Source organism: Podarcis bocagei (genome assembly GCF_964188305.1).
Source record: "Podarcis bocagei genome assembly, chromosome: 1".
Taxonomy (NCBI): domain Eukaryota; kingdom Metazoa; phylum Chordata; class Lepidosauria; order Squamata; family Lacertidae; genus Podarcis; species Podarcis bocagei.
The window spans coordinates 93,200,147-93,214,464 of record NC_138125.1 but is presented as its reverse complement, the minus strand read 5'-3'; the positions used below and the strand labels follow the sequence as shown (position 1 = coordinate 93,214,464).

General features: G+C 48.9%; 1 protein-coding gene across 1 annotated transcript in view; it reads right to left on the bottom strand.

Annotated features, from left to right (window-relative positions):
* Window positions 1-413: 413 nt before the first annotated feature.
* EPB41L5 (erythrocyte membrane protein band 4.1 like 5) overlaps window positions 414-14,318 on the bottom strand; it is a 59,867-nt gene continuing 45,962 nt past the window's right edge. The window contains exons 20-26 of the mRNA XM_081206534.1: window positions 8,711-8,772; window positions 6,647-6,760; window positions 4,957-5,050; window positions 3,716-3,793; window positions 2,235-2,276; window positions 1,330-1,463; window positions 414-706 (exon numbers count right to left, since the gene is read on the bottom strand). Coding sequence (XP_081062660.1) covers window positions 649-706; window positions 1,330-1,463; window positions 2,235-2,276; window positions 3,716-3,793; window positions 4,957-5,050; window positions 6,647-6,760; window positions 8,711-8,772 — 582 coding nt within the window. The 3' untranslated portion in view covers window positions 414-648. The remainder of the gene's footprint in view (window positions 707-1,329; window positions 1,464-2,234; window positions 2,277-3,715; window positions 3,794-4,956; window positions 5,051-6,646; window positions 6,761-8,710; window positions 8,773-14,318) is intronic.

Below are 14,318 nucleotides of genomic sequence, written 5' to 3'. Positions count from 1 at the left end.
ACAAAATGTGGAACAGTTACACTCACACACTATGGTAGCCTGAAAGTGTTTGGTAGAAAATTGCTTTGCCTCTTTGACTAGAGAGAGCGGAACCTGCCAGTTGGGTAACCTATAGAGGTGCTGCATATTCAGTTTCTTTCATACATGGTGAGCAAAAGTGCAAAGTCTAGAAAGTGGATTAAGGCCAAGAACATTTGACAGATATCAGTACAAAAGAGGATTCAAAGGAGATGTTAAGAAAGAAGAGCTTGCTCTATAAAAACACCATTAGCACTACTTGCTTTTTATAGCAACAACCAGCAGGTGGCCTTAGAAGTTCCTATCCTCCCCATTACTAACTCGTTCATCAAAGTGATGACTTTATTTACACCCCTAAAGCAGCAAGAAGCTTTATAAACAGACAAAAGCACTGCTGTGGATGGAAACCTTGCAGATTTCATTACGCGTCAGAATGTGTGTTCCAGTGTACTTTACAAAAGGTGCTCAGGCTTCCCAGCAGCTCTTCATATTAGATTTCCAGTCGCATGAATCCACAGTAAAACTGCCAGGCATTTTGTTTTAACCATGGTCTGAGCATGGGTCAATTCCAGGTTAAATCCATTTCAGGAGTACGTTGCAGATGCTAGGAAGATGAGACTCTGTCAAAGCTCAGAGTTCAGTGGTAAGTAAACATTTCGGCCTTGTTGTAACATCTTCTGCAGCAGGGCTGAAATTAAAGCAACACACAATCTGTGTGGGAGATTTAAGGGGAGGGTCCTACTCAGAAGAGGGGTCCTGCAACTGAATGAACTCAGCCAATCAATTCAATAACCTGATGGGAGAGCAAACAATTCCAAACGAGGTAAGGTAATTCATATCTATCAGAGCCAATGCAGTGTTATTTTACATGGGAAACACCAAGGGTAAATATTGTAATGATCAAATTAAGAGCTGCCCACTATTAGTAGAATCATCTTTGCCACATACAGCCAACAATGATAAAACTTTACTAGTATCTGCAGTGAAGTGCATATGCTGATAAGCGGAATGCCTACAATGCTAACTTCCGACAAAATGCCCTAGTGGTACATGCATTTCTTTGAAATGCAGCAGCAGTTACATAGACTGACAAATTTGAGCCCCAAAGACTGACAGAAAGCCACTGGTAAAAGTCGCTTGGTAAAAGAATAGTGAATTGCAAAATATTATTGTGCTTCCCAGTGCTTAATAGGAGAACTGGACTAGTAAAAAAACACCCTCCCCAACATGGAATAAAATAAGATTCAAATTAGAATTCAAGTAGCATAGCATTCCCTTAACCCAATGTAGGAGCAAGGAGAAAAGACTTACCTGGGCATGATTTCGGGCGAGTAAAGTGGAGGTGGGGAGCCAGCAGAGATGGTCAGTGCCTCAGTGCTGCCTTTCACTGCCTTAAGAGATAAGGCAACATCATTCCCTAAAGGCCCATTGGAAACCAGTCCACTCTACAGAACGAAAACCAAAGGAAGGTCAGGAAGGTCACACAAAGCAACCTGGTCCATGTATTCCCTCAAGTACACGGTCCCAAAAATGTGTTTGTCAAGATACTGCAGTTACAGGGAGATGCTTACAGAGGTGGACCGATGGGCTGGAAGAAGGCTAAGTGCCCCAACCTTGTTTTTGTTTTCCCAGCTGGGCTTATTTCCAAACTCTGGATGACAAAAGTCATGGAGGCAATTTGCAAGGGTGGAGGGCAGAGGAAGGAAATACTGAACTTGCCAGGAAGGGTTATTTCTGGTCACTGAAGAAGACAGCATTGTGAAGATGAGTAAGAGGAGCTGCCCATATCATCAGATGTTGTCTTCTCATGATGATGAAATGTCACTGTCTCTTGCCTGCCACTGCCCTAGCATCTACTTTAGAAGGAAAACCCTGAATATAGAGACAGCACAGCTGCTTTGGAGTAGAGCTAGGCTCCCAAGGCACCATAACTGTCACAAACACTAAAAGGAAACACTGATGAAACGAGAATGGCAAAAGCAGTTTATCTTCAGTGCTATGAAATATAAGTGATGGGTTTTGAGAAATTTATTGCACAGAACCACAGTAAAGCCTTTTCTTTTTTAAAAAAGGACTTCCATGATTCAGGTTAAAATATACTGTTCAGTTACTGTTACTATTGGTTAGGCGTGAGTTATTTTTAAAACAATCACCTGAATGCATGCTTAAAAATAAAAGCATATATATCACTTTGAAGAATTAGTGAATATACTTACTGGCACCAACCACCTGGGCAAAACTGTTGGTGGTGAAGACACCTAAAACCCAGAAGCAAAAATGATCTTAGAAACACAGAAAGACATAGGAAGTGTTTGTCTATTGCTCTCCTAAGGCTCTCCACTGCTCTCCCCTCTCTTTTATCACCTCATTACGTCAAAGAGATCACATAGCTGAACAGCAGCACAGGCAGTATCACTGGTACCCCTCCTCAAAACGCCTAGGGCTAGAAGAAAGGCTATCCCAAGAGGTAGCCATGTTCTCTATACCAGTGTTTCCCAAACTTTTTTGGGCAACGGCACACCTGTTTACTGAAAAAAAATCTCGCGGCACACCACCATTAAAGCCCCGCCCCGTGACGTCAGCGCGCAGCGTCACGCCGGGAGGGACGCACGAAAGTGAAAGTTTTTTCCCTCCCCCCTCAGTCCCTCGCTCGGAATTCAGCTCCTTTGGGGCATCGCTCTGGCTGCTCCCTCTCCCGCCGCGCAGGAGCGATGCCTCTCTGGCTCTCCCTCCGCGCAGGCTGAGGGAGGGAGGGAGGTGCGCGTGTGACCCGTCTCTGCTGGGAGACCAAACCCAGCGAGGCAGAGTCGCGCGGAGGCGCCCAGGCAGCGCTGCCGGCTGCGAGGAGGAGCGCCAGGCAGCAGCAGGAGGCGCGGCCTCTCCTCGCCGCCGCCGCCCCGCCTCTCGCCGCCCGACTCGCCCGCCTCCCTCCAGGCATCTCGCGGCACACCAGCCGATGTCTCACGGCACACTCGTGTGCCGCGGAACACCGGTTGGGAAACACTGCTCTATACATCACTGAGGTTGAAGAGACTACCCATGGCCTTAAATCCCTGGCGGAAAAGGAAATGAATGAATGAATGAATGGTGGCACCCTATTCTCCAAAGGAGCCCAGGGAAGCCAAGAGAGCAGACAGATGGCTTGTTTCTTCACTCGCGGAGAATCAGGAGAGTGGGTTCTACTCTAATTAATAATCACAGAATAGTTGTATCAGATTTCTTAAAATGAAGCAAGCTCATATCAGAAAATTATTCCAAAACCACCCAGCTGCAGTGGGACTCATTCCTTCCATTGGTTTGCATGTAATGTAATTCTCAACGGCTCTCTTAACATTCACCACGTGTAGACATTTTGTTCTGTCAGATACTTGTTTGGCTCAAAGGAAGGTTTTAAAGATACCAGTAAGAAAGGAGGGTCATGGGCTGGCAGAAAAAAATTACTGCCTAGGCAGGACTTGCAGACAGTCCAGAATTTTGCTTGCATGCACATGTAGTACAGGATTCTAATGTAACTCAACTAGCCCAAAGGCTCACTTAGAAAAGAATTATTACATGAGAAACCAGCTTAGACAAGTATCAACTGGAACTACAGATGCCTTGTGTGCAAATGATGGAAGCATAAATCAATCATGTTTTCCTTCTAAAATTATCAACAGCACAATGAAATCATTGAGTTCCATTTAATTTCCACTCTTACCCGAGGCATGGCTTCTGTAAAGTCAATTAGATTCTCTGCCTGTGATGTTAACAAAATCTCTAAGTCCTCTGGAGAGTTCTGCAAAACACAAGTTAATTAAATTACAATCTGTCACCGGGTGGAACTGCTGGTTTCCCCCTCTACTATCTCATCCACTTTTGAAAAAGCTGCAAGTTGTGAGGATGAAGCTTGTGAATCTTTTCCTCTTATATGTTGGTTTGGTATACAAGAATACACTTTTCATTAAGCCATTGAAACAATAAAATACAGTAGCAAAGAATCCCACTGTTGCTACCCTAAACTGCATGCAATGGGAAGCTCAAACCACATGTAAAGAAGGTTTCCTATACACAAGCTCTTCAGTTTGAGAGAATAGTGACTTTTATGGAAGGCTTTCAAAATCCTAGCTTGTCCATAATTTTAAACATCACGCAGTGCACAGCTAAACTATGGAATCTGCTCCCACAAGAGGAAGAGATGGCCACCAACTTGGATGGCTTAAAACGATTTGGCAAATCAATGGAGGATAAAGGTACCAATGGTTAATAGCCACAATAGCTATTGTTTCCACCTCCACTGTCAGAATACAATATGCCTCTCTTTGCTGGGGATTGCAAGTGTGGAGAGTGCTGTTGTGCTCCGTTCCTGCTTGTGGGCTGCTGATACACATATGGGTGGCCACTGTAAAAACAGAATGCTGGACTAGATGGGACTTTGGTCTGATCCAGCAGGCTCTTCTTATGTTCTTATGAGTTTCTTGCATGAGCCTTGGGCTTGAACCCTCTTCCCTTGGCACAGCCAAGAGGAGGAGATGATTAGCGCTGTGGTTTACTGAAACAAATAAGTCAAAATTGCTACAATCTGAAGTTGACTTGTTTCAATAAACCACAGATAACACGAACCATGGTTTGTCCCGGAGTTCATACATAATAAACTGCAGTTAGCTAGAAACAGAAGTAGACGCACCCAATCTTCTTGGGCTTTCCCTGAATAAGAGAGAGACGAGATGGGGAGTGCATACAGTTCATACACACAGTAATGTTTAGCTATGGCTTAATGGTATGCCTGAACAAAGCCAAAGTGTCTGCGTGAATCAAGAAACGCTGCAGTTAGAAAAGGAATGTTGCTGCATGTTTCAATGCACAACTAAGTGTTTTGTATGCAGCCCCTACTCTTCTGTGCTGCAATTGTAACTGACTCATGCTGGAAAACCCACTAGTCCCCACAAAGATACAACATACCTTTACAATAGCAGCCTCCTCTGTAGGAGCCAGATTAGGAGGACTCAAAGAATCCTCAGGGCTAGAGGCAGCATTATCCTCATTTAATTCATTCCTGCAAGATGAAAACACGTCCACCATCATGCACAGCATGTGCAAAATAACCAGTATTGCTCTTCACAAATAATCTGAAGACATGACAAATGATCACTGTGCCTCATGGCAAAGAAAAGATTATTGCCTGGGAGCAAAGGGTGCCTTTGAAGTCTTTTGTCATGTGAACGACAGCATCTTAGCACCTGCTGCCTCAGGCAAGCCCCCTAAAATGCATTGTGCTGCGGACAGATGGCTGCAAAAAGACATTATTCCAGAGTATTCAGCACACACTCCTTTACAGGAATCCAAGTAATGGCCAGATAAGAGGATGCCAAAAGCTCTGTCCACTCTCAGGCACATGCAAAAAGGACAATCTATATGGCAACAATGCTTTCAGAGAGCTATTTAACATATGAAGTCATGAAAAGACGGATAATCGCCGTGGTTTCATACAACTGTCTTAATTGATATTGTATTTTTACATTTTCTCGCATGCAATCATTTCATTCCTTCTTATGCACAAATGATTCTTTGATCCTATTTCTCCCAGCAGTGAAACCTCAGATGTGACAGTTCTTTGGGTTTACAGGGTGTAAAAATTTGTATCAATCAGTAAAAAGGCAGGAGGAAGGGGAGGAGAGAGAGGAACACTTTGCCTTTTGCAAACTCAGCAAGGACCATGTTATTAAATAAAGGACTAATGGTTTAGAAACAAAACAAATGAGCAAATTAGGGGCACAGCAGAGTTGGTTATAATTCCAACCATAAGCCATGAGAAGAGTATTCAGTGAATGTATGAGAGAACTCAATTAGTAAAGATACGAAGACTCTTCATTAGCATATTGGTTTCCATGGAAGTAAGCAATGATGCAGCTAGAATGAAGCAATTCTAATATGCCCTGAAGCACACCACCACAATCTTTTATCTTTAGATATTGCCCTTTACTAAGTAGTGCAGGGCTACAGCTGAAACAACAACTGGTCCTCTTCAGAAAGCTAAGGGAGCTTAAGATTTTACTTTATTTTATTCTTAAGGCTTTTTATCCACTTTTCTACATAAAGGTGGCTAATAAACAAAAATCCAGGAGTAGCTACAATCAAATTTCAGAGCAGTAGATGTGGTGGAATCCATGAAAAAGAACAATTACCCAGAAAAAACAGAAATAAAACTATTTTCATTGCTTTTCTTAAAGCATACAGTGATGGAAGGTTGCTCCATATTCTGGGTGGCAAAACTGAAAAGGCTGTGAAGAAATGCAAAACCGAATTTATAATGCCTTTAAAAATTATTTCTCGTATTGATTTTGTGTTATAAATAGGATGGCAACACTGTCACGGGGCTGGATGGACAGCAACAGTGCCCAAGAGGAAGCACTCCACTAAGACGTTGAGTTCTGTTCCTCTGCTATTGATTGTTTAGACTGTGAATAAGCCATACTAATTGTTCCTGGGTTTCTGGCAGACAAGCAAAATGACTAACCTGGCTAGAAATTGCTAGGATTAACTGAGTGAGCCACTCAAATGCTGAGCTGTTTTATTCTTTTCTAGACTTAATCTCTAAGCAATCTTCCTGCTGTTTCCCTGCCTTAAGAATATTCCCTCCCAAAGGACTTACGGAATGAAGGCATTGGAGATAGGAATCACTTTCAGTCTCTCTCTCGACTCCTGGAACACGGGGCTGTGGGCTCTCAGAGGGCTGTTCTGAACTTTTCCAGACAGAAGAATGCTCCTGAACAAACCAGACCCAAAAGTTTGACTATGAGCATGTCATAGGAATTCTAAGATCTCATATATATATAAATCATACCACCTTTGCCACTATTCTCCAGTGAACAAACCTTTGCATTAGCAATAAAAAGCCAAGGTGTAGGCCAGTGCTTCTCAAACTTGGGTCTCCAGCTGTTGCTGGGACTACAACTCCCAACATCCCTAGCTAGGCAGGACCAGTGGTCGGGGATGATGGGAGTTGTAGTCTAAAAGCAGCTGGAGACCCAAGTTTGGGAAACACTGCTTTAGGCTATTTTCAACCATGCGCCCAAGGCTTTAGTGCAATGTAGATTTCAATAAGGACGCGGGTGGTGCTGTGGGTTAAACCACAGAGCCTAGGACTTGCTGATCAGAAGGTCGGCGGTTCGAATCCGCGTGATGGGATGAGCTCCCGTTGTTCGGTCCCTGCTCCTGCCAACCTAGCAGTTCGAAAGCACGAAGTGCAAGTAGATAAATAGGTACCGCTCTGGCGGGAAGGTAAATGGCGTTTCTGTGCACTGCTCTGGTTCGCCAGAAGCGGCTTAGTCATGCTGGCCACATGACCCGGAAGCTGTACGCTGGCTCCCTCGGCCAATAAAGCGAGATGAGCACTGCAACCCCAGAGTCGGCCACGACTGGACCTAATGGTCAGGGGTCCCTTTACCTTTACTAGATTTCAATAAAGCATAATTCTGCTAGACGTAGGAAGAAGTAAGTCTGGGCAAATGAAATAAAGTTGACTGTATATAGATAGATATACCAGGAACCAATTTATTCTGCATAATTTTTTATGCTTCTGCTCGACAACAGAGGGAAAGAGTACACATTCGAGAGAGCTATATGTATGGCAGAGTTGAGCAGCATTCAATTATGACCATGGAAAATCAAGCTCACATCTCCTCTTAGTGACGAAGCTTCCTGTGTGGCCCTGGGCCAGTCACACGTGCTTGGCCTAGCTTGCCTCAGAGGATTGTTCTGACAATAAACGTAGCACCGCCCTGAACATCTTAGAGAAACTACAGCTCAGTGGTGGCAGCACATACAGGTGATTTCTGGTTGAATTCCTGTCATCTCCAGCTAGAAGAATCCAATAGCAGGGGAGGTATCTCAGCCTGAGACCCCGGGCAGCTGCTGTTAAATCACAATGGGTAATACTAGGCTACACAGGAAAACACTGTGTTTTGGTGTAAGGCAGCTTTCTATGCTAGGTGGAATAAAAATGCCACACTCATATAATTGCCCACATGCATTCAAACAGATCCCCACAGCCTGAGTGGATAGAAACAGAGTATTTTAAAACTAAAGCGAACATTCTCAGGATACTGAATTCTACACTGGAGCTGTGCAAGATTAGAGAATTGCAGAATTCCACCTCTCTTTCCATCTTATGCACCCAATCTAGTACCAATTTAGCAGACAAAAATCTTTGCAAATCCTTAGCCTGCGGGAAGCCAAGAGGTGCTGGTGCCAGGACTTCCCATGGCATTTATATCACACACCAGTGCACTGAAACTAATTCCTTTTCTGCCTCTCTCAGAAGGGCAGCCAAGAAGTGACACTAAGCCATGGGAATTCCTCTACCCTCCATATACTTGCATTTGATCTGTAGGCCAGGTGGTGATATCCTCCCTCTCTCAGGTTCCCAATCTAGTAATGAGGAAAAGTAATCTCTCTCTCTCTCTCTTTAAAGGGCTAAGCACTTTCATTGGGTTCATGAATTCAAGGGACAAGCAGTCAAGCCTACTTGTAAATTAAGCATTCATGATAACAACAGAAATAGTAGTCTTTCTAAACTACCAGCTAACTCCAATTTTATGGGAACCTTTCCCATGTGGCTTCTTGATTCACAGAGTAACTGAAGCAAACTGCCCACACTGCCATGAGTGCAGTTATACCTGAATCCCTCAGCACAATTCACCCTCAGTGCCTATACCTGCCAGCAGCATCTTGAAGGTTGGTGTTCTTGTTGCCAGACATGCTGTCCTCCCTCATGACCTGAAAGAAAAGAGACATAACAGAACACTTTAGAAACTGAGAATTTTGCAGAGATTTATGATTTTATAAAAAGCAAGGCCATTCCTCTGCAACAGGTCAAGGACAGGCTACATGCTTACTGTGAAAAGGAAACAGAATAGAGTTCTAATGATCAGAACTGAAACAGTCCCATTTTACATGGGCAACTGTCAGGGGTTTAGGAGCAGAGGCAAGGCCAAGGGAGGAAACAGAGAGCGAAGGGGAGGAGGCAGAAGAAAAGATGAGTGATGACGACGACCCGAGATCTCCTAGTCTTTCCAGTGAATCAGAGGATTCACAGAAAGGAGCACCAGTGGCCAGGGCAAGGGGGGAGTCTAGGGGGGCACCCCAGGAAGATAGAGCCAGAGGGGACTCAGGGGAGAGCAGTTGGAAATCGGGACCAGCGTCACCGCCAGGGAGCAGGGAAGAAGGAGGGAGCCAGGGGGCAAGCGCTGGCAGCTCACCACAGGAGGGAGGGCATGAGTCAGGAGTGGCCACACCTCCATCGGGGAGCGAAGAAACGGTTAAGAGGAAAGTGGAAGGCTGGGCGCGCGCGCCAAGTTCAAATGCAGAGGAAGGCGGCGCAGTAAGCAGCCCGGAAAGGGAACCAGGTCCTAAAGCCCGGCGCAAGGAGGCAGGAGGGTCCGGGTCAGCGTCAGAAGAATCCAGGAAGGAAGAAACCCCGGGGGGTAGAGGGACCCAGAGGAGGACAGTCAGGCGGAAAAGGTGGAGCAGGGCTAGGATATTAAGTTGGTGCACAAGGGGCGGAGACTCAGACGGAGCTTCGCCGATCTAGCCATTAGACGTAGAGTTGCAAGTAGCAGCTTGAGAATGGAAACTGTAACTCAATAAAGACTTTTACTTAATGACCGCTGGCTAGCGTGATCCTCTGTGAGCTAGGATCTTGAAGCAGCTCTGACAGTAAGCTCCGTCTCCCAAAAATTGTGGGCATCTACAGCCTCGAGGAGAGGAGAGAAGCAGGTGCCTACTAGCTAGCTCACAAACGGCAGACAACATGACGGCTGAGCAGCAGATAGAGGAACTCAGAAAAGCAGTGTCACAACTGACTGCCGAGGCTCTCGCATCCAGGAAGAGAGAGGAGGAGGCAGCTGCCGCCTGCAGGGATCTCCAGGTCAGGTTAGACGTGCTGACAAAGCAGACACCCCGGCAGGAGGGAATTGGGTTGGCGAGACGAACAGGCGGGCTGGTCTCTCACTTCGATGGGAACCTGCAACAGTATCCCAACTTTAGAGCAGACGTACTGTGCGCACTGCAACTGCTGCATAAAGACTTTAGAGATGAGCAAGAGAGAGTGGGATTCATCATGTCTCATTTGCATGGGGATGCTAAAGCATGGCTACGCAATTTATGGAGAGATAAGGATCCGGCGCTCCAGAATGCAGATGCCTTTATTAAAGCGATGGATGGGTGTTTTTTATCAAGCATTGACGTGGATCTTGCCCGGAAGGAGGTGCATGGGCTAAGACAAGGGAGGGCCAGCGTCAGGCAGTACCATGCCCGCTTTTTCGCCTTGGTCAGTGCCCTGGAGTGGGACAGAGATTCGGCCCCTGTAAGAGACCTCTTTTGGGAGGGGTTGCACAGCTCGATTAAAGATGAGATCGCGAGGGGGGAGAGACCCCGAACCACCCAGGAGGTCGTTCAGAGGGCACTGGCAGTGGGGGTGAGGCTGGAAGAACGCCCGTGGAGCAGGGACGAAGGGCGTGGAGGGCGCGAACCAGCCAGGGGCCCCTCCTTCCTTCCCAGAGAAGCAGCGCGGGCGCAATCCACGCCTCCGCCAGGAGGAGGAGCCGAACCTATGGAGGTTGGAGGTGCAAGGGCTCAGTCAGCAACCAGAGCCCTAGCACCGGCAGCAGTGAAAGCGAAGCCTCCTAGAGGGAACAGGAAGTGTTACGTCTGTGGGGAGCCAGGGCATATGGCGAAAGAGTGTCCCCAGAGGCTCCACAAGCTCACTGCAGCCTCGGCAATGGTGACTGCAGCAACGCAGCAAGGAGGAACACAGCAGGGAAACGAAGCAGTCTGGCTGGAGGAAGAGGCCCTGGGGCCCAGCCAGACGTGTTAGTGCCGCAGTCCCCAGAGATTTTACAGCCCGTGAACCCCCTCCCGCCCAAACCAGTGGTGAGGCTCACCGCATCTCTCCAGCTGCCCAATGGAATCACCATGGACGTGCCCATCACAGTGGACTCGGGCAGCAACGCGGACTTTATAGGGCAGGACTTTGTCGACAAGCACGCTATACAGTTGCTGCCGGCCACACTGCCCCTGCAGGTTGTCACGGTGGATGGCAGGGAGTTGCTAGGGGGGCAAGTGGTGAAGCAGACGCCGCTAATGGCGATGCGACTTGGGAATCACAAAGAAATCATCAGCTTCAATGTCACTCAACTATCGGATAAGCCCATTGTATTGGGAATGAGTTGGCTGGACAAGCACAGCCCAACGCTGGCTTGGTACCAGAGGCAGCTGGTCTTCGGCTCTTCCTTTTGTGCTGAACACTGCATCGTGCACCGGCAGGAAGGAGAGGAAGAGGAGTCACAGCTGCTGCTAGGCACGCTGCAAGCGATTCCCCACAAGTACGCAGAATTTTTGGAAGTTTTCTGCGAGAAGGAGGCGGACAGGCTACCCCCTCACAGACCATATGACTGCAAAATTGACCTGCTGCCGGGGGCGGCGCTGCCTAAAGGGAAACTGTATTCCATGTCGGAGGACGAGCTGCAGGAACTCAAAGAGTTCATCGATCATAATTTGGAGCGCGGTTTCATCCGAGAGTCCAAGGCAGCGGGGGGCAGTCCTGTATTCTTTGTTAAAAAGCGAGACACGCCCCAAAAAAGACTGGTCGTGGACTATCGCATTTTAAACAGTGTGACCAAGCCGTCGGACTTCCCCATGCCCCGAATCGACGACCTCCTGGCGAAGGTGCGGAAGGGAAAAGTGTTCACCAAATTAGACCTGCGAGGGGCGTACAACCTCATTCGCATGCGGGAGGGAGATGAGTGGAAGACGGCCATGTTCACGCCACTGGGTACCTACGAATACAGAGTTATGCCTTTTGGACTGCAAAATGGCTCCCACGTTTTTCAAGCTTTCATGCATCACGTGTTGGCGGGACTTCTCTACAAGACGTGCGTCTGTTTCTTAGATGACATCCTGATCTTTTCGGAATCGCAGCAGGAGCATGACAGGCACGTCAAGGAAGTGCTGACCAGACTAAAGCAACATAGGCTCTACGCCAAGCTGGAGAAGTGCCAATTCGACGTGACGGAGGTGGATTTTCTGGGCTACAAGTTGTCTGACAAGGGGCTCGCCATGGACAGCGCCAAGGTTCGAGCGGTATTGGACTGGAAGAGCCCACGCAACCGGAAAGAGGTCCAAAGGTTTGTCGGCTTTGCGAACTTCTATCGCAAGTTTATCAAGGGCTTCGCTATGCAGACAGCGGCCATCACAGACACGCTTAGCTCCAAGAAAAAGAAGTTCGTTTGGACAGAGGAGGCGGAGCAGTCCTTTCAGGCACTCAAGCGTCTCTTCGCGTCGGAAGAGCAGCTGCTTCACGTCAACCCCAGCAGGCCGATGAGGGTGGAGACAGACGCCTCGGACAGAGCCGTGGGGGCGGTCCTGCTGCAAAAGGACCAGCAGGGGGTGTGGCGACCGGGAGCGTTTTACTCCAGGAAGCTCAGCAAGTCCGAGCAGAACTACACCATCTGGGACAGGGAGTTGCTGGCCATTCATGCAGCGTTCAAAGCGTGGAGGCACTTCCTGATCGGCGCCAAGCACACGGTGCAGGTTTGCACGGACCACAAGAATCTGGAGCACTGGCGCACGGCACAATTCCTAAACCAGAGGCAGATACGCTGGGCTGAGTTTTTTGCGAACTTCGACTTCCGCATAGAGTATGTCCCGGGGGACACTAACATCATGGCGGACGCCCTCTCCCGTAAGCCACAGTATCTGGAGGACGCAACGCCAGCGGCAGCCATGCACATCTTCGCACCAACAGTATGGGCGTGCGCCGCGGCCACCGTGGACCTGGAGGCGGTGCGACGAGCATTGCAGGATGACTCCTTCGCGCAAGCAAAGATGGCAGAGGTGCAAAGGGGCAAGGCTGTGGCCGACGGTTTCCAGCTACGAGATGGATTGCTCATCCGTAAAGGGGCCATCTACGTGCCGGGAGACGACCTTCGCGCCAAGGTGCTGCAGCAGCTGCACGACGCGCCCACGGCCGGGCACTTTGGCAAGGAGAAGACGGTGGAATTAGTAGCCAGGGATTTCTGGTGGCCTGGAATGAGAGGGGAGGTCGCAGACTACGTGGCGAGGTGTGACACCTGCCAGAGGGCCAAACCAGTGCACAGACCGCCGGCCGGACTGTTGGAACCGCTGCAAACTCCGGTCGAACCTTGGGAAAGGGTGGCTCTGGACTTTGTCACGGATCTGCCCAGCTCGAGGGGCAAGACGGCAGTGCTGGTGGTGGTGGACCTGTTTTCCAAGATGGCCCACTTCATTCCGTGTGCTAAGGTGGCCACGGCGGAGCAAACCGCCAAACTGTTCATAGACCACGTGTTCAAGGTTCACGGTCTGCCACGGTCTATTCTGTCCGACCGCGGGCGGCAGTTCATCTCGAATTTCTGGCAGAAGCTGATGGGCTTCCTAAACGTCAAGATCAACCTGGCGTCGGCGAGGCACCCGCAGACCAACGGGCAAGCGGAGCGGGTCAATGCCATCATGCAGCAGTACCTGAGATGCTATGCGAATCAACAGCCTGCGACGTGGGTGGATTACCTGCCGCTTGCCGAGTTCGCCTACAACAACACGAAGCACGTGTCCACGGGGGTCACGCCGTTCTTCGCCAACAACGGGAGGCACCCCAGAACCTTCCCGGGACTGGAAAGAATGGGGGAGGGGGAGCCGCAGACGGCAGATGCGTTCGCGTCGGAGCTGCAGGAAGTCCACGATCAGCTGAGGCGCCACCTGGAGCTGGCCAAACACGCATACAAGGTACAAGCGGACAGACACAGAAGGGTTGGCGAAGAGCTCCACGTGGGAGACTGGGTCTGGTTAGCAGCCCACGCAGTGCCGGCCAGGTCGTTGGCCAAGAAGAAACTAGGGCATAAACAACTGGGGCCCTACCAAGTCGAAGAGCAGGTCAACCCGGTAGCTTTCAGACTGGCACTTCCGGAGGGTTCCAGAATGCATCCGGTGTTCCACAGATCGGTGCTCACTCCCTACAAGGCACCGCACAGGTTCCAGGAACCAGGAACGGCGCCGAGTCCGGTCAGAGACAGAACAGGGCACGCGGGAGTGGCACAGAAGGAGCGCATCAACGAAGTCACAGAGATTTTGGACTCCAGATGGGGGGAAGAGGGGGTAGAATACTTTCTCGCCAAGGAGGGCACCCCGGCCAGTGCGAACAGCTGGGTGCCGGGCTACGCCTTGGACGAACCTCTACTCAAAGACGAGTTTCATGCCCTCTTCCCACATAGACCTATGCCAGCAGACCTTTTCGACGACTGGCTTTTCAC